The 21765-nt window shown below is 44.6% G+C and overlaps 1 protein-coding gene and 1 pseudogene across 1 annotated transcript; both read left to right on the top strand.

Moving 5' to 3' along the window:
- The first annotated feature begins 4057 nt into the window (after positions 1-4057).
- On the top strand, positions 4058-5300 carry LOC115834277 (annotated as a pseudogene).
- Positions 5301-8685: 3385 nt separating this feature from the next.
- Positions 8686-16154, top strand: LOC115834276 (leucine-rich repeat-containing protein 37A3-like). Its single transcript, XM_030809014.1, is given in 7 exon segments — positions 8686-8795; positions 8873-8991; positions 10911-11024; positions 11027-11965; positions 11968-12455; positions 13061-13165; positions 16101-16154. Coding segments are annotated over 7 exon segments (1929 nt in total).
- Positions 16155-21765: the final 5611 nt, after the last annotated feature.

Genomic DNA, 21765 nt, shown 5'->3' with positions numbered 1-21765 from the left:
GGTTCCTCATCCATAGATTCAACTAACCATGGATGGAGAATATTTGGAAAAAATAAAATAATACAACAATAAAAACAGTAAAAATTTAAAACACAGTATAATATTTACATACCATTTACACTGTATTAGGTATTTAAAGTATACCCGAGGCTTATGTCATTTATTGTATCAAGTATTATGTCATTCCATATAAAATACTTCAGCGTCTGTGGACTTTGGTATCTGCGGGGGGGTACTGGAGCCCAATCCCCTGCAGACACCGAGGGACAACTCTTCACTCCTTTCTATTGCTCAGTAGTATTCCAGTTGTGTGGATGTATCAGTTGTTTATCCATTCATCAGTGTATAGACATTTGGGTAGCTTCCAATTTTTTGCAATTATGAATAAAACTCCTAAAAACACTCATATACAGGTCTTTGTGTGAACCTATGTTTTCGTTTCTTTGGGTAAATAACTAGGAGTTGGATTGTTCACATGCTTAGTGTATATTTAACTTTTTAAGAAACTGCTAAACTGTTTCCTAAAGTGGCTGTGCCATTTTACATTTCCACCAGCATTGTGTGAGAGTCACAGTTGTTCCACATCTTCAGCATTTTTTTTTTTTTTTTTGCAACACAGTCTTGCTGTATCCCCAGGCTAGAGTGCAGTGGTGCCATCTCGGCTCACTGCAACCTCTACCTCCCGAGTTCAAACAGTTCTTCTGCCTCAGCCTCCCAAGTAGCTGTAGGCACCCGCCACCACACCCAGCCAATTTTTATATTTTTAGTAGAGGCAGGGTTTCACCATGTTGGCCAGGCTGGTCTTGAACTCCTGACCTCAACTGATCCACACCCCCTGGCCTCCCAAAGTGCTGTGGTTACAGGCGTGAGCCACCATGTCCGGCCCAGCAGATGTTTTTTTGAGACAGAGTTGTTGCTGGAGTGCAGCAGCAAGATCTCAGCTCACTGCAACCTCGGCCTCCCAGGTTCAAGCGATGCTCCTCCCTCAGCCTCCTGAGTAACTGGATTATAGCCACACACCACCATGCCCAGCTAATTTTTATATTTTTAGTAGAGATAGGGTTTCGTCTTGTCAGCCAGGCTGGTCTCAAACTCCTGGCCTCACTTGATCCACCTGCCTTGGCTTCCCAAAGTGCTGGGATTACAGGCATGAGCCACCATGCATGGCCCAGCCCAGCAGATTCTTACATTTGAGTTTTTAAAGAAATGTTCACCTTTCTACTGCTAGATATGTAGTGGAATCTCATTGTGGCTTTAATTTGCATTTCTTTAATAGTAGTGATGTTGAATGTTCATGTGCAAATATCTTCTTTACTATACTGTTCAATCTACTCCCATATTTTAATTGGATATTAGTATTTTTATTGGGTTTTTTTCCTCCTGTAATCCCATTGGAGATTCGTTATTATTGAGTTTTAAGAGTGCTTTAGGCCAGGCGTGGTGGCTCACACCTGTAATCCCAGCACTTTGGGAGGCCAAGGCGGGTGGATCACGAGGTCAGGAGATCGAGACCATCCTGGCTAACACGGTGAAACCCAGTCTCTACTAAATACACACACACACACACAGACACACACACACACACAAAATTAGCCGGGCGTAGTGGCGGGCACCTTTAGTCCCAGCTACTCGGAGGCTGAAGCAGGAGAATGGCGTTAACCCAGGGGGTGGAGCTTGCAGTGAGCAGAGATCACGCCACTGCACTCCAGCCTGGGCGACACAGTGAGACTCCGTCTCAAACAAACAAACAAAAAGAGTGCTTTATACATTCTAGATACAAGTCTTTTCAGGGACCAGGTACAGTGGCTCATGCCTATAATCCCAGCACATTGGGAGGCTGAGGCAGGAGGATTGCTTGAGGCCAGGAGTTTTAGACCACCTGGGCAATATGGTGAAACCTTGTCTCTACCAAAAACATAAAAATTAGGCAGGTGTGGTGGTGCTCACCTGTGGTCCCAGCTACTCAGGAAGCTGAGATGGGAGGATTGCTTGAGCCTGGGAGGTCGAGGCTGCAGTGAGCTGTGATCGCCACTGCACTCCAGCCTGGGTCACAGAGTGAGATACTATCTCAAAAATTAAATAATAAATAAAAACAAAAAACAAGGCCTTATGATATGTGTTTGGTAAATATCTTCTCTCAGGTTGTGGTTTGTCTTTTTATTCTGTTCAAAGTGTTCTCTGGCTGGGCATAGTGACTCACACCTGTAATCACAGCACTTTGGGAGGCCGAGGCAGGTGGATCACTTGAAGTCAGGAGTTCGCGCCCATGCTGGCAGATGTGGCAAAACCCCAATCTCTACTAAAAATACACAAATTAGCCACGTGTGGTGGCCCATTCCTGTAATCCCAGCTACTCAGGAGGCTGAGGACAAGAAGTGCTTGAACCTGGGAGGTGGAGGTTGCAATGAGCCAAGATTGCACCACTGCACTCCAGCCTGGGCAAAAGAGTGACTCTGTGTCAAAAAAATAAATAAATAAATAAATAAGTAAAGTTTTCTGAAGAGCAGAAGTTTTTAATTTTGATCAGCTTTAAGTTAGCAATTTTTTCTTATATGGCTTGTGCTTTTTTGTTTCTTACCTAAGAAATCTTTAAGAACCTGTTGTTTAATCCAAAGTGGAAAAGATTTACTCTCTATGTCTTCTCCCAGAAATTGTATAGTTACATTTATATCTATGATCCATTTTGAGTTAATTGCATATATGGTGTGAGGTTTATTTTTGTTGTTTTTTTTTGCAATTTTATTTTTATTTTTTGGAGAAATGAGGTCTCACTGTGTTGCCCAGGCTTGTTTCGAACTCCTGGCCTCAAGTGATCCTCCTGCCTCATTCTCCCAGAGTACTGGAATTATAGGCATGAGGCATCATGCCTGGCCTTCTCTGTAGATATAGGTCTATCTATCTATCTATCTATCTATCTATCTATCTATCTATCTATCATCTATATATATATCTTCACCAGGTGTGATGGCACATGCCTGTAGTCCCCGCTACTAGGGATGCTGAGGCGGGGGTATCGCTTGAACCCAGGAGGTAGAGGTTGCAGTGAGCCAAGATGACACCACTGCACTCCGGCCTGGGTGACAGAGCAAGACCCTGCCTAAAAATACATATACATATATATACATATATATCTTATATATATGTATATATATTTATATATATTCATATATATGTATATGTATTTTATATATTATATATGTATATATATTATATATATATTTATGTATATGTGTATATATATGTATATATATATTTCTGCAGGGCCCTATTGTGAGTTTGTTACACAACTTACTGCAACTTAAATTGTGCCACCACCACCCCCCACAGTATGGCAAGCTAAATAGAAACTCAGTTATGCTAAGGCTGGTTGAGGGCATTATGCAAGATTAGCATGGAAAGGGCCCTTCATTTAGTGCTCTGCTCCGTTCATTTTTGTCAGGTCACTTTCTTATCTTCACCAGGTTGTCAGATCTGTTTTACTGCTCTAGCCTCACTTTCCTCAGCCTCCTGCAGCATCTTCCCTGTGAGCTAGATCCCTTCCTCTCTGGATGAAGTCCTCTTCATCGAACAACTTTCTCATTTAGTTCTCTAAGATAGTGAGGATCTGTCTGCTTTTTTCTTGACCATTAGTGGATAGGAAAAATGCTCTGATTGTCTGTAACCATTTGTCACCAAGGACATAAAGACATTGAACAAATTTCTTCATTGGAGTTCATTATTGGAAGTCTTGAGGAGTTTACACATTTATATACAAAGTAAGTAGGCCAGCTCATTTGTCTTGGCTCATGTGTAACGATCTTTCATGCGTATTGAAAAATTACTATTCTCAAATAAGGATAACGTATATCTCAGGTCATTTACAGTCTCAAAGGTTTGTCAGTATACTTTGAAACAATCCTGCGAACAGATCTAGATTGAAGGAGACTTAAGAATCATGAACTGGAGGCGGCGCCGGGGCAGGCGCAGAGCTGGCAAGCACGTGGTGGGGCTCCTGAGGCACACAGAGGGTCGCACGCCTGGGAGCCTGTCGCTGGCACGGTCCGGGAGGGAGGTTCAGCGGTGGGAGGCAGCATGTCGGTTGCAGGGCTGAAGAAGCAGTTCTACAAGGCGAGCCAGCTGGTCAGTGAGAAGGTTGGAGGGGCTGAGGGGACCAAGCTGGACGATGACTTCAAAGAGATGGAGATGTCATCAGCAAGGCAAGGCATTGACAGAAATGCTGGCAAGGACCATCAAGTACCTGCAGCCCAACCCAGCCTCGCAGGCTAAGCTGACCATGCTCAACACGGTGTGCAAGATCCGGGGCCAGGTGAAGAACCCCGGCTACCTGCAGTCGGAGGGGCTCCTGAGCCAGTGCCTGATCCGCCACCAGAAGGAGCTGGGCAACGAGTCCAACTTCAGTGACGCACTGCTGGATGCCGGCGAGTCCATGAAGCACCCGGCAGAGGTGAAGAACTCCCTGGACATAGAGGTCAAGCAGAACTTCATTGACTTCCTCCAGAACCTGTGTGAGAAAGACCTGAAGGGGATCCAGCACCACGTGCAGAAGCTGGAGGGCCGCCCCCTGGACTTTGACTAAAAGAAGCAGCAGGGCGAGATCCCCGATGAGGAGCTGCGCCAGGCACTGGAGAAGCTTGAGGACTCCAAGGAGGTAGCAGAAACCAGCATGCACAACCTCCTGGAGACCGACACTGAGCAGGTGAGTCAACTCCCGGCCCTGGTGGAGGCGCAGCCGGACTACCACTGGCAGGCCATGCAGATCCTGGACGAGCTGGCAGAGAAGCTCCAGCACAGATGCGGGAAGCTTCCTCACACCTCAAGCGGGAGTATAAGCCCAAGTCCTGGGAGCCCTTTGACCTCGGAGAGCCTGAGCAGTCCAACAGGGGCTTCCCCTGCACCACACTCCCCAAGATTGCAGCTTCATCCTCTTTCCGATCTTCCGACAAGCCCATCTGGACTCCTAGCAGGAGCGTGCCGCCCCGAGAACAGCCAAGCTGCAAGGTGCTGTACGACTTCCAGCCTGAGAACGATGGGGAGCTGGGCTTCCATGAGGGCATGTCTTCATGCTGATCAACCAGATCAACGAGAACTGGTACCAGGGCCTGCTGGACGTCCAGTCGGGCTTCTCCCTGCTCAGCTACGTGGATGTGCTCGTGCCTCTGCCCAGTGACTCACTGGTGTCCCCGCCCAGCCCCTCCATCGACACTGGGTGGCACCCCCTGCCAGGTCTCCTGCCTTCCATGGGCTCCTGCTGCCAGGGTGGTGTCCAAGCCTGCCGGCGCCACCCAGGGCCAGGCCCTTGAGGTACTCCCTCAGCAGGGAACCACACTTGGGTGGGAGGCTTACCTGGGTGGGTGAGGACGCTTGTTTACACTAGCGCTGACCCCCAATGGTGACGGCTCCCTTCCCCACTCCATGGCACCGGCCTCCTCCCCACTCCCCAACTCCTCACCCAGCTGGCCCAGGCGGGGCAACACTAAGGTGCTCTCAGAAACACTAATGTTCCTCCAGGGCAGCCCCCACCTCCGTCCTGACCCCACGGGGGCCCAGCCCACAGCCTACCCTCGAGTTCCACGGCCTTAACAGGCTTGGATCGACTGTCCCTGTGGGGTGGCTCAGAGACAGGACCCTGGTTTTAAATCCCCCCACAAGCCTGCTGCTGGCGATGAACCCTAGCCCCACTCCAGGGCCACGGTACCCCAGCCTCACACATGCACTCCGTCTCCCCAGGGCCAGGGCAGAGGGCCTCACTGTTTCCCTGGCCTGCTGTCAGCTTGCAGCCAGGAGACAGAGGCCAGCTGGGATCTGCCCCACCTTCCCCCTCTACCTCCCCCGCAAGCAGGACAGAGAACATGGCCTCCGGTAGGGCCCTGCCTCCCAAGCCTCACCCTCACAAAGCCAAGTACCTTTTCAGCTTTTTAACTGCCCCCAGCCAGGCCCACAGAAGCCTGTGTCACTCTGGCACAAGCTGCCACCACCAGCCACCTACACACCCCCCAACACACCTCGCACGGGACCACAGCCCCAGCCGTGCTGCTAAGGGCCAAGAACAAAGGCCCAGTGAGCCCAGGCCAGCATGTCTGCATCCCTGACATCTGCTTCCTCTGTCGCCCAATCCAAAATCGACGAAATGGAGGGTCCTCTGGGCTGGGCCACATTAAGATTCCCCTCCCACTGAGGCCCAGCGAAGCCTCCGGACCCCAGGCTCTGCTCTGCACCCTCGTGGTCAGCAGTACATGAAGGGCACAGACACCCTGGCAGGGATGAGCACACAGCCTTGGGCATGGTTCAGGACAAACTGAAATGTATGCCTGAGTTTTGTAAACAGAAGTATTAAAGGTCTTTCTACAAAAAAAAAAAAAAATCATGAACACTAAATGCAATGTCTGATGTTTGATTGGATTCTGAATTTTTTAAGCCATGTTATGATTGGGACAATTGTGAAAATGTCCCAATGGGACATTTGGGCTCATGCCTGTAATCCCAGCACTTTGGGAGGCCAGGGAGAGGGGGTTGCTTGAGCTCCGGAGTTTGAGACCAGCCTGGGCAACATGGTGAAACCCCATCTCTACAAAAAATATAAAAATGAGCCAAGCGTGGTGGCACGCACCTGCAGTTCTAGCTACTCAGGAGGCTGAGGCGGGAGGATCACTTGAGCCCAGGAGACAGAGGCTGCAGTGAGCCGAGATTGCACCACTGCACTCAGCCTGTGTAACAGAGCGAGACTCAGCCTCAAAACAAAAGAAACATCTTTGTGTCAGAGTTAAGGTTGCTATATAAGTAAAATGCTAGGTTATGGTTCTGGATACATTCAATCTATATGAAGATCAGAGGCTTCTATTGGACCCAAAGGAATACTAGTCACTTGTGATTATTCCTCTATAGGTTTGAAAGATGTATCAGGCCAACTTATTGGATGCAGTTTTAATCTAAAACTCTATACATTGTACCCCTAACTCACAGACTTCATGTATCCATTGAATACTCTTCTGTTTCCACAGTCTTAATGTGGCCCTAACAAAGTCATCCTTTTAGAGGACTCAGAAAAGGCCCCCCTACAACTTCTGTAATGTAATAATTATAGTAGTTAACATTTATTGATCACTCAGTGTGTGCCAGACATCTTTCAGGTATAGATTCATTTAATCCTCAAAACTCATTCGAGGTAGGTACTATTAAATGACAAGGACAAGGAACAGAGATTAAGCGATTTGCCCAAATTTACATTATTCACAGAGCTTGGATTTAAGCCTAGTCTGGCTGTGGAATCTGTATTCTTAATGACCATGCTATACTGCATAAGATTAACCTTGAGAATTTATTCCAGTTACAGAGATTGTTTTTATTTCTCTGAAACTGCCCCCAAGAAGCCATAACAATAAATTAATCAATTATCTTGGTTATCTCTTTTGCCCAAATTTATATTTTGAAAAAAATTCAAACATGCCGGAAAGATGAAAGAATACTACAGAATCCAGTCAGAGATCAGGCACTGCATGTCATGTCTTCATTTCCTTTAATCTAAAACATGCCTCTACTTTTTTTGATCTTTCATGACATTGGCATTTTTTAAGAGTCAAAGATAGTTGTCTTGTAAGTTGTCCCACAATCTGGATTTCTCTGTTTCCACATGAAATTCAAGTTAAGCATCTTTGGGAAGAATACTGCACAGGTGACGTATCTTTCCTGCCCCGTGACCCCAGGTGGCTCATAATGCTAAGTTTGATCACTTGTTTAAGGTGATCTTCCAGATCTCTCCACTGTGGTTATTTTGCTGGGTGCGGTGGCTCACACTTGTAATCCCAGCACTTTGGAAGGCCGAGATGGGCAAATCACTTGAGTCCAGTTTTAGACCAGCCTGAACAACAAGGTGAAACACTGTCTCTACTAAAAATAACAAAAATAAAAAAAATAAAATTAGCTGGGATGGTGGTGCAAGCCTATAGTCCCATCTACCTGGGGGGCTGAATTTGGAGGGTCACTTGAGCCCAGGGGGTCGAGGCTGCAGTTAGCTATGATTTTGCCACTGTACTTCAGCCTAGGTGACAGAGTGAGACCTTGTCTCATAAAAAAATAAAAAATAACTTTTCCCTTTGGTAATTAATACAAAATTTGTGGGGTGGTACTTTGAGATCAGTGAAGATCCTGTTCTCAAATGTCTTTTCACCCAACTGTCCATCAGTGATAATCTTTGTCTGAATGAATTTTTATTACATTGGTGGTTGCAAAGTGACACTTTTTAAAATTCTGTCATTCCTTCTACATTTATTAGCTAGCATGATTTCATTAAAGAAAAACTCCCCCTCTTTTTTAATATCATTCCTCATGGATTTTTTATAGATTATGTTGTAGCTTATTGTTGTTATTCTTTTGAGTGCTCAGATTGTCCAGATTTAGCCAATGCAATCTCCATTTTTTTTTAACCCCACAATCCAGGTTACACTGAGCTATTTTTAATGCCAAGAGTAATTTCTAATATTTCCCACTCCCAACAGGAATTGAGAAAGGGCCTCCAGAAGTTGGGGGCTTATTCAGACTCTTCTTAGAAGTCTACCTTCTTTCGGTGTACTTTCAGCCCAAAGTGAGACTTTTGAGTCGGGAAGAGATGACTCTGAATTAAACTACTGATCAGTGTCACCCAATTCTAATCCCAACCACCTTTATTCTAGGCATACCATTCTCACTGCCATGCTTACCCTTCGGTTGGGCACCTGTGTCCTCCTTCCCATTGGCCTTCTGGTTCGTACCCAACTGTCCAGTCCACAGGCCTCCGTAACGCCTTTTTGCCCAGCCCTGTGGTAGCGTTGGCTGCCTCCTTTACCTACTCAAGTAACTGCTTTACCACTAATTTATCGTTTTGTGTTTTCATCTATAGGATCTTACCTAGCCATGTGGCCTGCTGCCTCTGCCAATTTAAAAATAGCATTGAGGCTGTCTGCGAGACAGTCAAGCTGCATTGCAACATTGAATGTCTGATTAACACCGTACATTGTCGTGAGTCCAAATTGCCTGGTGATAAATTGTTACATTATTTTAAGTATTTGTTTTAAATTTTTTTTTTATTGATGAAATTTTAAGCTAATGATATAATTGTTTAATTTACTCAGTCAGATTTAAACTCCCTCAACTTCTGAACTACTCCCTTGCTGGGAGTCAGGTTCTCAGTTATTATTACAAAATTTAATCATGGAAGAGTTCCATATGCATACAGGACCAAGAGAAAGGAATGGGAAGGCTAGGGAATAACATGAACATCCACCCACTGTGTACTGTGCTCTCTGCTTGGTGCTTTGCCCCCAGTGATAATTTCTTCATATAGTGCAATGTAGTTGATAAGCTGGTTTTATATCCATGAGGTCTCAACTACTCTCTGCCTTTTAGGGCAGATGTAGATCCGGTTTGTTTTGTTTTGTTTTTACAATTTTATAAGAGTAGAAGAGATGCTGTTTTATTTGAAGCCTGAGAGCTTCTGGTTCCATAACCAGAAATTGCTACCTGGCTCTTCTAATGGAATGGAGGGCTTTTCCATTCTTAGTCCATCCAACTCTGAATTTGCTCCGAATCTCAAACCTTTCTATTCACAGAACAAATGCTCAAGTGCTTTCAAGAGTTTTTCTGTAGATTAGGTTTATTAGCACCAACTTCATGACTTCTAAAATGTGACTTCTTGAATACAGGTATCTACCAGTGATATGGGGTGGATAATTAATAATGCTTAGCTACTTCTATAAAGACAGTGTTGCTTATTTTTCAAAACTTTTTTTTTTAACAATTATATTCTTCCCTTCTCCCCAAGAAGTGGGCAGAAAAGCATTGTTAATCTCCTTTTACAGATGAGGAAAAACAAGATCACAGGTGCTGAGTGCTGTAGCCTAGTGCCAGGTCTTCTGTCCCCAATTCTGGGTTTTCCCCAAGCCCATGTTTCTCTTTTCTTGCAATCTTTACTTCTGCTGGCCTTCAGCACCACCCAAAATACTTTTAGTTCTGGAAAAGAAGCCCAGCTGCACACTGGCACACTTGACCTTCATGCAGTCAGAAGCTTTGGATGATTCCCCATCCAAAATATTAGAGATGAAATGAAAGCAAAGGAGGCATCTGACAAAAGTTGCTTTTTCCCTTCTGCATTTAGGACCTCAAGTAATGTTTATCCAGAAACTGCTATCATACCATAGATTCACTGTATATTTAACAACATAGGCATACAATCTGGCAAATTAAAAATCTCTTAACCTACACCCTGGATCCTTGCCCAAATTTAAGAGGAGAACTAAGGTGGACACAGTGTTTTTTTCCATGTCGCATCTTTTGTGATGGGGGCTATGATATGTGGGAGCAGAGAATGGGGTGGGTGGGTGGAGCACATGGCAGATGAGGATCTATCAGCAGTGGGAGGGAGCATCCACTTTAGCATCTCCACCCTGCTCCTCTCAGAGGACCGCCTTTCATTGCATTCAGCTGTGATGGTAGCAAGAACACGGGCACACTGAGGATGAGGAGAGCGGGAGCCTTGTGCTCTCTCTGCATATGAGGCAGGACAGCACAGGGTACGGAGCAGTCTGCAGAGAGGCCAGCTCATCAGCTCATCAGGGAAGCACTTGTCTTCCACCTTGGGCTTTGACCGAGCACTGGGCAATTGGCCCCTGGGGATCAACGGAATAATCCTAAGCAGAGTGACTCTATGTCACACTATGGAATGTTCCAAGTAGATGGCCATGTTTTCAAAAGATGTCTTTTCCTCCTTTCATTGTTGCCATTTCATAGGTTTAGGTTTGGGTGTATGTTTCTCCTCTCTGAATGGCAATCGAATGTTTGCTGACTCTTACTCTGTGTGACTGGGGCGTACAGCTATGGACTGAGTATGAAAGATGATCAAAGATCTTTCATGATGAAAACAGTCTCTTCTTTTCTGACAGCTGAAGAAGCATCTGTAGGGAATCTAGAAGGAGCGTTCATGAAGGTGTTACAAGCCCGGAAGCAGCACACAAGCACTGAGCTGACTATTGAGTCGGAGGCGCCCTCAGACAGCAGCGCATCAAGTTGTCAGGCTTTGGGGGTGAGCAGCTAGACACCAATGACAAGAGTGATGATATCAGTGCACTAAGACACATCTTCCCTTATTTCTCAGAAGGAAATCTAGATGCAGAATCCACATTACCATTCGCTAAACTGCTTTTTTCAAATGTACAAGGTGGAGATAGGCTCTGGAGCATTTTGAAAAACAACAGAAAGAGCCCCTCACAGTCCAACCTTCTAGGTAACAAATTTAAACATCAAATATTCCCCAATAAACTAGAAACTGTTGAACCACAGGAAAACAGCCTGGTAAAGATTCACAGTGTAGGCAAAAACCTGCAGAGAGTGAACAGAGTCCTCACAGGCCCAAGGAGCATCCAGAAAAGACACTACAAAGAGGTGGGAAAGCACAGCACTAGGAAAGAACAGGATGCCCAGGCACTTGTGGACAATGCTGCCAAAGAGAAAAGGCTTGAGAGTCCAGCCCCAAGGGAGCTGGAACAGCCTCACATAGTGCAGGGTCCTGAGAAGGTAGCGGGAAACACCATCTACACTAAGCCTTCGTTCACCCAAGAGCATAAGGCAGCAGTCTCCTCTACGCTGAAACCCTTCTCCATGGTCATGCCTTCTGCCTCTAGCCCTGCAAAAGCTCTACCTCAGGTCAGAGACAGATCAAAAGACTTAGCCTACACCATTTTAATGTTAGAAACGGCAATGGCTAGGGTTAAAAATATGGAGGCTGCTAAACCAATCGCACATTCCAATAGACTCATGCTCCCAAATAGGCCGCCGTTGTCTGCAGAGAAGAGCCTCATAAATTCACAAGGGGTTTTTTCATCCTTAGGAGACCTGAGTCCTCAAGAAAACCCTCTTCTGGAAGTATTTGCTCCTTCAGAACGTTTTATAGAAAACACTCATGTAGAAGACACAGCTGCAAGAGATGCCTCTGAAGAAAACTTTTTATGGAAAACACTGTTATGCCAGAAGGCACCATCTCTGAAAACACAAACTACAATCATCCTCCTGCGGCAGCTTCCGCTGGGACTGCGTTCAACTTAGAGCCAACTGTTACACAAACTGACACAAAATGGAAACACAACAACATGGGGACTGACCTGTCCCCTGAGCCCAAAAGCTTCAATGACCCATTGCTCTCCTCCCCAGGTGACCAGTTTGAAATTCAGCTAACCCAGCAGCTACGGTCCCTCATCCCCAACGAGGATGTGAGAAGGTTCATGTCTCATGTTATCCGGACCCTGAAAATGGAATGTTCAGAAACGTATGTGCAAATGACCTGTGCCAAGCTCATGTTGCGAACAGGCCTCCTGATGAAGCTTCTCAGCAAGCAGCAGGAAGCAAAGGCATCCAAGGCAGAATGGGATACGGACCAATGGAAAACTGATAACTATATTGAGAGTGGACAGAAAGAGCAGAAGTCGTCTGAGGTGAGGACCACACAGAAACATGAGACCCAGATTTCCGATCATTTAGCATATCCCAGGACAGTGCCCACATAGGAGAACCTGGGACTCCCAGGCCACAGCTTGTCTTGGCCATGTAACTTAGGCCATGACAGTGATCTCCCACTTTGCTCATGTAGACAGTGAAATAGATTACGGCACAAGATGAACTGTAGCCCGGGGGTGGTGGCTCACGCCTGTAATCCCAGCACTTTGGGAGGCCGAGGTGGGTGGATCACTTGAGGTCAGGAGTTTGAGGCCAGCTTGGCCAATATAGTGAAACCCTGTCTTCACAAAAAATACAAAAATTAGCTGGGTGTGGTGACACATGCCTGTAGTCCCAGCTACTTGGGAGGCTGAGGTGGGAGGATCACCTGAGCCCAGGGAGGTCAAGTCTGTAGTGAACTGTGATCGCACCACTGTACTCCCGCCTGGGTGACAGGGTGAGATCCTGTCTCAAAAAAAATAAAAAAGAACAAAAGAACCTGTAAGCTACTCAACTGGAATACTGGGGTTTTGAAAAGTTAGCTTCCATTCTCTCTCTCTCTTTTTTTAATTGTTCTTTCTTTTTTCTTTTTTTTTTTTTTAAGCTCATGAAAGAAGTTCCACGATACGGCCATAACAACGAAGTCATCTTGGCAATATCTGTGACTGTAATACTAACACTTTGGATTATAATGATTTGTCTGATTGAGGTAAGGACAATAATTAATTCAGGTTTTCAGAATACAATCCTGTCTTTGTGTGGATTCAGAACCCACAAACTGAAAACCAATGTCACTTTCCCACTTGACATTCTTCTTCTGTCGTTTAAGGCTGAGGTATGCTTTGTTCTTTTACTGCAATGTATATTCCAGGATTTTTAAAGGATCCTCGCTTCCAGGAGATCTCTGTGAAATGAAACCAAGTTAATTCCACTAGACTATTTTAAGAAGTTAAGTTGACATAATGGCAAACTTTCTCCCACCCAAAACTATGTCAACAATTGGTTGTACTCACCGAGTCACCCCTTACTCTGCCACTAATTTATTTCCTTGTTGCTTAAATGATGAGAGACATATAATCTCCACCCTCACGGAGTTGTCATCACCCTGGAGAGGAAGAAGGCAGCAAAAGAGAGAAGTATTGTCTTGTGGACTTATTAGATTCACATAGTATCGTCCTTCTCCAGTGTGTAAGGCGTTGTCTAAATAGGTCCAGTTAAAGCACTACACGGTAGCCATTTTTTAAAAAAATTTTTGGCCATATCTTTAAATTCATGGGGGAGGGGGAATGTCTCATACTCCAGCCCTCCTGAGCTTAGACCCTCTGTGAGACGTGTCACCATTTCTTGGACACCATATGAGACATTCCCCCTCAGATTAGAGATGCTCAACCTGCATCAACATATCTAAAGCCTGCATCTGGCTACTCTGGGGCGAGTCCTGTTTACAGTGCCCATTCCTGGAGCTTGCCTCTTTTTGCCTTTTGTTTGACTACATGATATATTACTTTTCCCAACAGGCCAGTGCTAGCATATTGGAAGAGTGACTTAATAAGGTGGCAACCTTGATGCTATGCTCCTAATCCAACCTTATTTGCCTCATTTACTATTTCCATTATTGTGGTAGCCCTCCATTCCAGCCAGAGCAGCCCCTCACCATACTCCAGTCACACCATCCCCATTTCTGCTCTTGTCTGTGCCTTTGTCCATCTAAAATTCCCTTATTTCACTCTGCCTGTGGGAGTCCTGTGAATCTCTCCAAAGCCAACTCAGTTCATCTTTCTGCTTGAAACCTTCCCTGAATAGACCAGGTGCAGTGGCTCACGCCTGTAATCCCAGCACTTTGGGAGGCCAAGGCGGGCAGATCACGAGGTCAGGAGATCGAGACCATCCTGGCTAACACAGTGAAAGCCTGTCTCTACTAAAAATACAAAAAAATTAGCTGGGTGTGGTGGCAGGCTCGTGTAGTGACAGCTACTTGTGAGGCTGAGGCAGGAGAATGGCGTGAACCTGGGAGGTGGAGCATGCAGTGAGCCAAGATCAGGCCGCTGCACTCCAGCCTGGGGAACAGAGTGAGACCCGGTCTCAAAAACAGCCACCACTGAAAACTATCTTGGGATTTGAATAGGATTACCTTAAATTTGTAGATTAATTTGAGAATTGACATCTGTACGACATTCTAGGAACACCGTATTTCATGTCATGTATTCATTTCTTGTTAATGTCTTTCAGAAGAGTTTTAGGGTTTTCATCATATAGATCTCACACGTCTTTTGTTAGATAACAGATATTTGTATTTTTGTTCCTAAATACTTCAGACATTTGTATTGCCATTGTAAATGGGATCTTTCTTCCATTTTCTAGTTAGTTATTGGTGGCACATCTGAAAAGTATTTGAGGTTTGTGTGCTGCTCTCTTGATTTTGTATCTAGCCACCATACTGAATTCTCATATCACTTCCAGTAAAATCTTAGTTGATTCTCTTAGTCTTCTTTGGCTAACATTTATTATTTTATATGCAAATAATGATAGTTTTGTCTCTTCCTTTTCAATACTTACACTCTTTCCTTCCTTTCCTTTCTTTTTTTTTTCTTCCTCAGGGCTTTGTTGTCACCCAGACTGGAGAGCAATGGTGTGATCTAGCTCACTGTAACCTCAAACTCCTGGGCTTAAGGGATCCTCCTGCCTCAGCTTCCAGAGTGGCTGGGACTACAGACAGGCAGAGAATTTTAAAACTTTTGTTCTAGAGACAAGATCTCGCTATGTTGCCCAGGCTGGTTTTCCTGCCACTTTAGAGCAGGTTTCTTTTTTTTTTCATACTTTTAAGAGTTTTTTAAATTAGGAATTGTCCGTTGAATGTTAGCTAAAACAGTCAATAAAATGCAGTAAGTGCCAGCTGCATGCAAGACCCGAAGTTAGATACAGTCAGCCCTCTTCATCAGCAAGTCCACATCTTCAGATTCAACTAGATGAGGCTGAATATTTGAAAAAAGAAACAATAAAAATACAAATAGTACAGTATAACAACTGTTGCCTGTTATACAATATCTATACATTTTATTAGTGATGACCTAAAGTACATGGGACCAGGCACGGTGACTCACACTTGTAATCCCAACACTTTGGGAGAACAACCTGAGCAGCATAGTGAGACTTTGTCTTTAATAAAAATAAAAATAGAAAAATCAGCCAGGTGTAGTGGTATACACCTGTAGTCCCAGCTACTCAAGAGGCTGAGGTGGGCAGATCACTGGAGCCCAGGAGGTTGAGGCTGCAGTGAGCTGTGATTGTGACACTGCACTCCAGCCTGAGTGACAAAGGGTGATCCTGTCTCTAAGTAAATAAAGTATATGGGAGGTGTGTGTTTGGTTATATGCAAATACTGCACCATTATATGTAAGGGATTGAGCATCCACAGATTCTGGTATGGTGTGGGGCGGTATCCTAGAACCAGTCCCCTGCAAGGTAGCAAGGATGACTGAACTGTGGAAGAATCAAAGCACTGTTAAACAGCATACAATTCCTGTCTTCAAATAAGTTATCTCATCAGGTAGATGAGACTTAAAATGAATAAAAGGAATGAATACGCATTTGGAGATAGTGGTTGTTGTGATAGATAACCTTAATTCTGTTTTCTCCCAAAATAGATTCTTGCCCACAAAAGGGCATCAAAGAAACATGAAGAAGACTCATCAGTGTGAGACCCCTGAGCCCAAGTTAAGGCATCTGGATGGCCTGGAGCCACGTTTTTAAAATTTTATTATTAAGTATTTTTTTTTTTTACTTAAATCAACGATTACTTTGTGGTTGTGTTCCTCAAAACGAGGATTTTTTAACAATAAAAATAGCTTGTTAAATCATTTTTAATGGTAATTAATTGGTTCCTGAAGATTTGACTAAAGAGAAAACTAGGCCAATCTAAGCAGAGTCCAAATGAAGTAGAAAGTCCATAGAGAATGGGCAAAAAGGAAGTTGTGGAACCACAGACACAGTAAAAGGAAAAAATTGGCCAGGCGCAATGGCTCCCAACTGTAATCCCAGCACTTTGGGAGGCTGAGGTGGGTGGATCGCTTGAGCCAGGAGTTGGGCAACATGACAAAACCCCCATCTCTACAAAAAAAAAGGTCAACATGACAAACCCCCCAATGTGTACAAAAAATACACAAAAAACATGAGCCAGGCGTGGTGGTGTGCACTTGTAGTCCTAGCTACTTGGTAGGCTGAGGTGGGAGTATCACTTGAACCTGGGAGGTGGAGGTTGCAGTGAGCTGAGGTTGAGCTGTTACACCCCAACCTGGGTGACAGGTTGAAAGATGAGGCCCTGTCCAAAAAAAAAAAAAAAAAAGGAAGAAAGCAAAGAAAAAAAAATTTCTTTTTGTGACAAGGTCTCTTTCTGTCTCCCAAGCTGGAGTGCAATGGCATAATCATAGCCCACTGCAGCCTCAAACTCCCGGGCTCAAGGCATCCTCCTGCCATAAAGGCCTCCCAAAGTGTTGGGATTAAAGGCATAAGCCACTGTCAGGCTAGATTTTTTTTTTGAAGCAAGGTTTGGCTCTGTCACCCAGGCTGGAGTGCAGTGGTGCAATCTTGGCTCAGTGCAACCTCTGCCTCCCAGGCGCAAGCGATCCTCCTGCCTCAGCTTCTCAAGTGGTTGGAACTACAGGCATGTGCCACCAAGCGTGGCTAATTTTTGTATTTTTTGTAAAGAAGGGGTCTTGATACGCTGCCCAGGCTGTCTTGAATTCCTGGGTTACAGTGATCCACACACCTCAGCTCCCAAAGTGCTGGGATTACAGGTGTGAGTCACCAAGACTGGCCAAAAGAAGTTAAGTGTTAAAATCAAAAAGAAAATTCACCAAGCCATTTTGCATATTTTTCTGGAAAGATACAGATACATACACACACACACACACACACATAGAGAGAGAGAGAGAGAGAAAGATATCTGGACTAGACACCTTATACTATCAGTTGGTTATAACTTTGTTGCAGAAAGGACAAAGGGAACTGATTAGAGTTAAGGTACATATATATGTGTATATATATATATGTGTGTGTGTATATATATGTGTATATATTTTCCCAATTCCTCATACCACCCCTTGTTATTAATTTTTATTGAGATATAATTTATACACCATAAATTCACCCTTTTAAATAAGTGCAGAATTTAGTGGGTTTTAGTATAGTATTCACAAGGCTGTACAGCCATCACCACTATTTAATTCCAGAACATTTTCAGCACCCCAGAAAGAAGTCCCAGAATCACTGGCCCTACTCCCCATTTCCTCTCCTATTTCCTGGCAAGTATTTAGTTACTTCCTATGAATTTGCCCATTTGGGACATTTCATATAAATGAAATCATACAGTACATGATTTCACTAAATAAGACTTTTGTGTATGGCTTCAAACAATTTTTAAAAATTGAGGTAAAGTAGGAATAACATAAGATTTACACTCTAACCACTGTCCCCTCTCCCCACATTTTTTTTTTTTTTTGAGACCGAGTCTTGCTCAGTCGCCCAGGCTGGAGTGCAGTGGTGTGACCTTGGCTCCCTGCAAGCTCCACCTCCTGGGTTCACGCCATTCTCCTGCCTCAGCCTCCCGAGTAGCTGGGACTACAGTTGCCCGCCACCACACCCAGCTAATTTTTTTTTTGTATTTTTCGTAGAGACAGGGTTTCACCATGTTAGCTCCCACCTTTTTTTTGAGACAGGGTCTCACTCTGTCTTCCTGGCTGGAGTGCAGTGATGTGATCATGACTCACTGCAACCTCAACCTCCCCGGGCTCAGGTGATCCTCCCACCTCAGTCTCACAAGTAACTGGGACCACAGGCACACACCAAATCGGGCTAATTTTTGCATTGTTTGTAGAGACAGGATTTCGCTATGTTGCCCAGGCTGGTCTCGAACTCCTGGACTCAAGTGATCCTCCCACCTCGGCCTGCCAAAGTGCTGGTATTACCAGCATGAGCTACCACACCTGACTGTCTCTAACCACTTTTAAGTGTACAATCCTGTAGTGTTAAGTATACTCACACTGTTGTACAACAAATCTCCAGAACTTTTTCATCTTCCCAAATTGAAACTCTGTACCTATTAAACACTAGCTCCCCATTCTCTCCTTCTCCCAGCCCACAGTAACCGCCCTTCTACTTTCTGTCTTTATGAATCTGACCACTCTAACTAAGTACCTCATATGAGTGGAATCACACAGTATTTGTCCTTTGGTGACTGGTTTATTTCACTTAGCATAATACCCTCAAGGGTTCTCCATGTTGTAACATGCGTCAGAATTTCCTTCAAGGCTGAATAATATATCTGTTCTATAGATCAATGACATTTGCGTTATCCATTCATCAATTAATGCACATGTAGGTTGTTTCCACCTTTTGGTCATTGAGAATAATGCTGCTGTATACATACGTGTATGCGTTTCTGCATGACCATTTGTTTGCAATTCTTTTGACTATGTATGTATGAATAGAATTACTGGGTCATACAGTAGCTCTAAGTTTAACTTTTTGAGTAACTGCCAAAGTATTTTCCACAGTGTTACAGCGTTTTACTTTCCGCTAACGATATATAATGGTTCCAATCTCTCCAAATCCTCCCCAACATTTTTTATTTTTATTTTTATTTTTTAAACAATTACAGCCATGCTAGTGAATGTGAAGTGGCATCTCATTGTGGTTTGGGTTTTAATTTGATTTCAATTTTTAAAATCAAAAGAATATACTTGGTCTGAGGTGGTGGCTCACGCCTGTAATCCCAGCATCTTGGGGAGCCAAGGTGGGTGGAACACCTGAGTTTAGGAGTTCAAGACCAGCCGGCCAACATGGTGAAACCCCCTCTCTACTAAAAATACAAAAATTAGCTGGGTGTGGTGGCAGGTGCCTGTAACCCCAGCTACTCAGGAGGCTGAAGCAGGAGAATCACTTGACCCAGGAGGTGGAGGTTGCCATGAGTTGGAATCGCACCACTGCACTCCAGCCTGAGAGGAGACGCTGTCCAGAAAAAGAAAAAAAAAGTATATATATATGTACACACACACACACAATAATATATATATATATATATACGCACACACTTTTCTAGTATAATAAAATTATTTTACAAAAGAAGTCCATTACTAACACACACTTGCATGCAAAGCACAAGACACATCTAAGGGCCGGGCGTAGTGGCTCATGCCTGTAACCCCAGCACTTTGGGAGGCCGAGGCGGGCAGATCACTTGAGGTCAGGAGTTCAAGACCAGCCTGGCCAACACAGTGAAACCCCGTCTCTACTAAAAATACAAAAATTAGCCAGGCATGCTGGTGGGCACCTGTAATCCCAGCTGCTCAGGAGGCTGAGGCAGGAGAATCGCTTGAGCCCGGGAGGTGGAGGTTGCAATGAGCCAAGATCCCACCATTGCACTCCAACCTAGGTGACAGCAAGACTCCGTCTCAAAAAAAAAAGAAAGAAAAGTACTAAAATTAAGTTGCCAAGAATTTACATGTAGTCCTTTCTACATATACGACATAAATACCTGACACTTCATTCATTCCCTTCATTCTCCAGCCAGCCTCCCCCGGAGAAGTCTGGCAATGATTCTGACCATCGGGCACAAGAAATTACCTTTTTCCAGTTTATGTTAGGACAACCTACATGGGTTTACATTTGGCTTAATATAATACTACCCTACTTCTCCAATAAGTACTAAGCATTTATTAAAAAAATGGAAACTTTTCAATTCAACCACTTCTACTACCCTAGTCTCTCTGAGAAAGACATGACATGCCTTACATCCTTTTCCTTCTTTTCCTTTTTTTTTTTTTTTGAGACGGAGTCTCACTCTGTCGCCCAGGTTGGACTGCAGGGGCGGGATGTCGGCTCACTGCAAGCTCCGCTTCCCGGGTTCACGCCGTTCTCCTGCCTCAGCCTCCCGAGTAGCTGGGACTACAGGCAACCGCCACCACGCTCAGCTAATTTTTTTTTTTTTTGTATTTTTAGTAGAGACGGGGTTTCACCGTGTTAGCCAGGATGGTCTCAATCTCCTGACATGATCTGCCCACCTTGGCCTCCCAAAGTGCTGGGATTATAGGTGTGAGCCACCGCGCCTGGCTCTTTTTTTTTTTTTCTTGAGACAGGGTCTCGCTCCGTTGCCAGGCTGGAGTGGAGTGCAGTGGTGCGATTTCGGTTCAGTGCAACCTCCAACTCCCTGGTTCAAGTGATTCTCCTGCCTCAGCTTCCCGAGTAGCTGGGATTACAGGCACGCACCACCATGCCCAGCTAATTTTTTTTTTTTTTAAGAGATGGGAGTTTTGCTTTTGTTGCCCAGGCTGGTGTGCAGTGGCATGATCTCAGCTCACTGCAACCTCCGCCTCCCGGGTTCAAGCAATTCTCCTGCTTCAGCCTCCCAAGTAGCTGGGATTACAGGTGCCCGCCACCATGCCCGGCCAATTTTGTATTTTTAGTTGAGACAGGGTTTCTCCGTGTTGGTCAGGCTGTTCTCAAAACTCCTGACCTCAAGTGATCCGCCCGCCTCTGCCTCCCAAAGTGCTGGGATTACAGGTGTGAGCTTGGCCCAGGTAATTTTTGTATTTTTAGTAGAGACGTGGTTTCAGCATGTTGGCCAGGATGGTCTCGATCTCCTGACCTCGTCATCTGCCCGCCTCGACCTCCCAAAGTGCTGGGATTACAGGCATGGGCCACTGCGCCTGGCCTGCCATCGTTTTTCATAACCCAAATAGCTTCTACCTGCTCTTCTAGTGTGCTATCACTAGTGGCCATTCTTCTGTTCATCTATTGAATATCTGTGCTAGCACTTTTCCCAAGCACTAGGAATGGGAAGTCGTGTAAGACTAATATCCTGCTTCAAGGATTCTCCCAGTGCTTATAGGTCAAAACTGCAGTCATTTACATCTTCCTTCTCTCCCTAAATAAGCATCTATCCCTTTGGTAGACTTGCTACTTGCTACTCCAGAGAAAAAGTGAAGTTATACAGGTATCAGAATAGAAGTTTTTTATATTTTGACACATAAATTTATGAATTGCCTGAAGTACCTAGAATGTAATGGGACTAATAAATCTTAGCTCCTTTCTTTATTAATCCAACTAAGATTTTCTACTGAGTGGGTTGTCTAAATTATACCTATTTCTCTTCTTATTTGGGGAGTAGATTCTTCTGTCAGGCCTTGTAGGGGAAGGATCATAGTTGCTATATGGGTAGTTAAGATTACAGAGCCTCATTTATTCTTTAAAGACTTACTTAGCATCTAATATGGCTCATACATTAATGCATAGAAGTGGCACAGAAAGGTCAAT

This window comes from Nomascus leucogenys, unplaced genomic scaffold, assembly GCF_006542625.1.
Source record: "Nomascus leucogenys isolate Asia unplaced genomic scaffold, Asia_NLE_v1 001386F_31580_qpd_obj, whole genome shotgun sequence".
Classification (NCBI taxonomy): domain Eukaryota; kingdom Metazoa; phylum Chordata; class Mammalia; order Primates; family Hylobatidae; genus Nomascus; species Nomascus leucogenys.
This window is presented reverse-complemented; position numbering and strand designations above follow the sequence as displayed.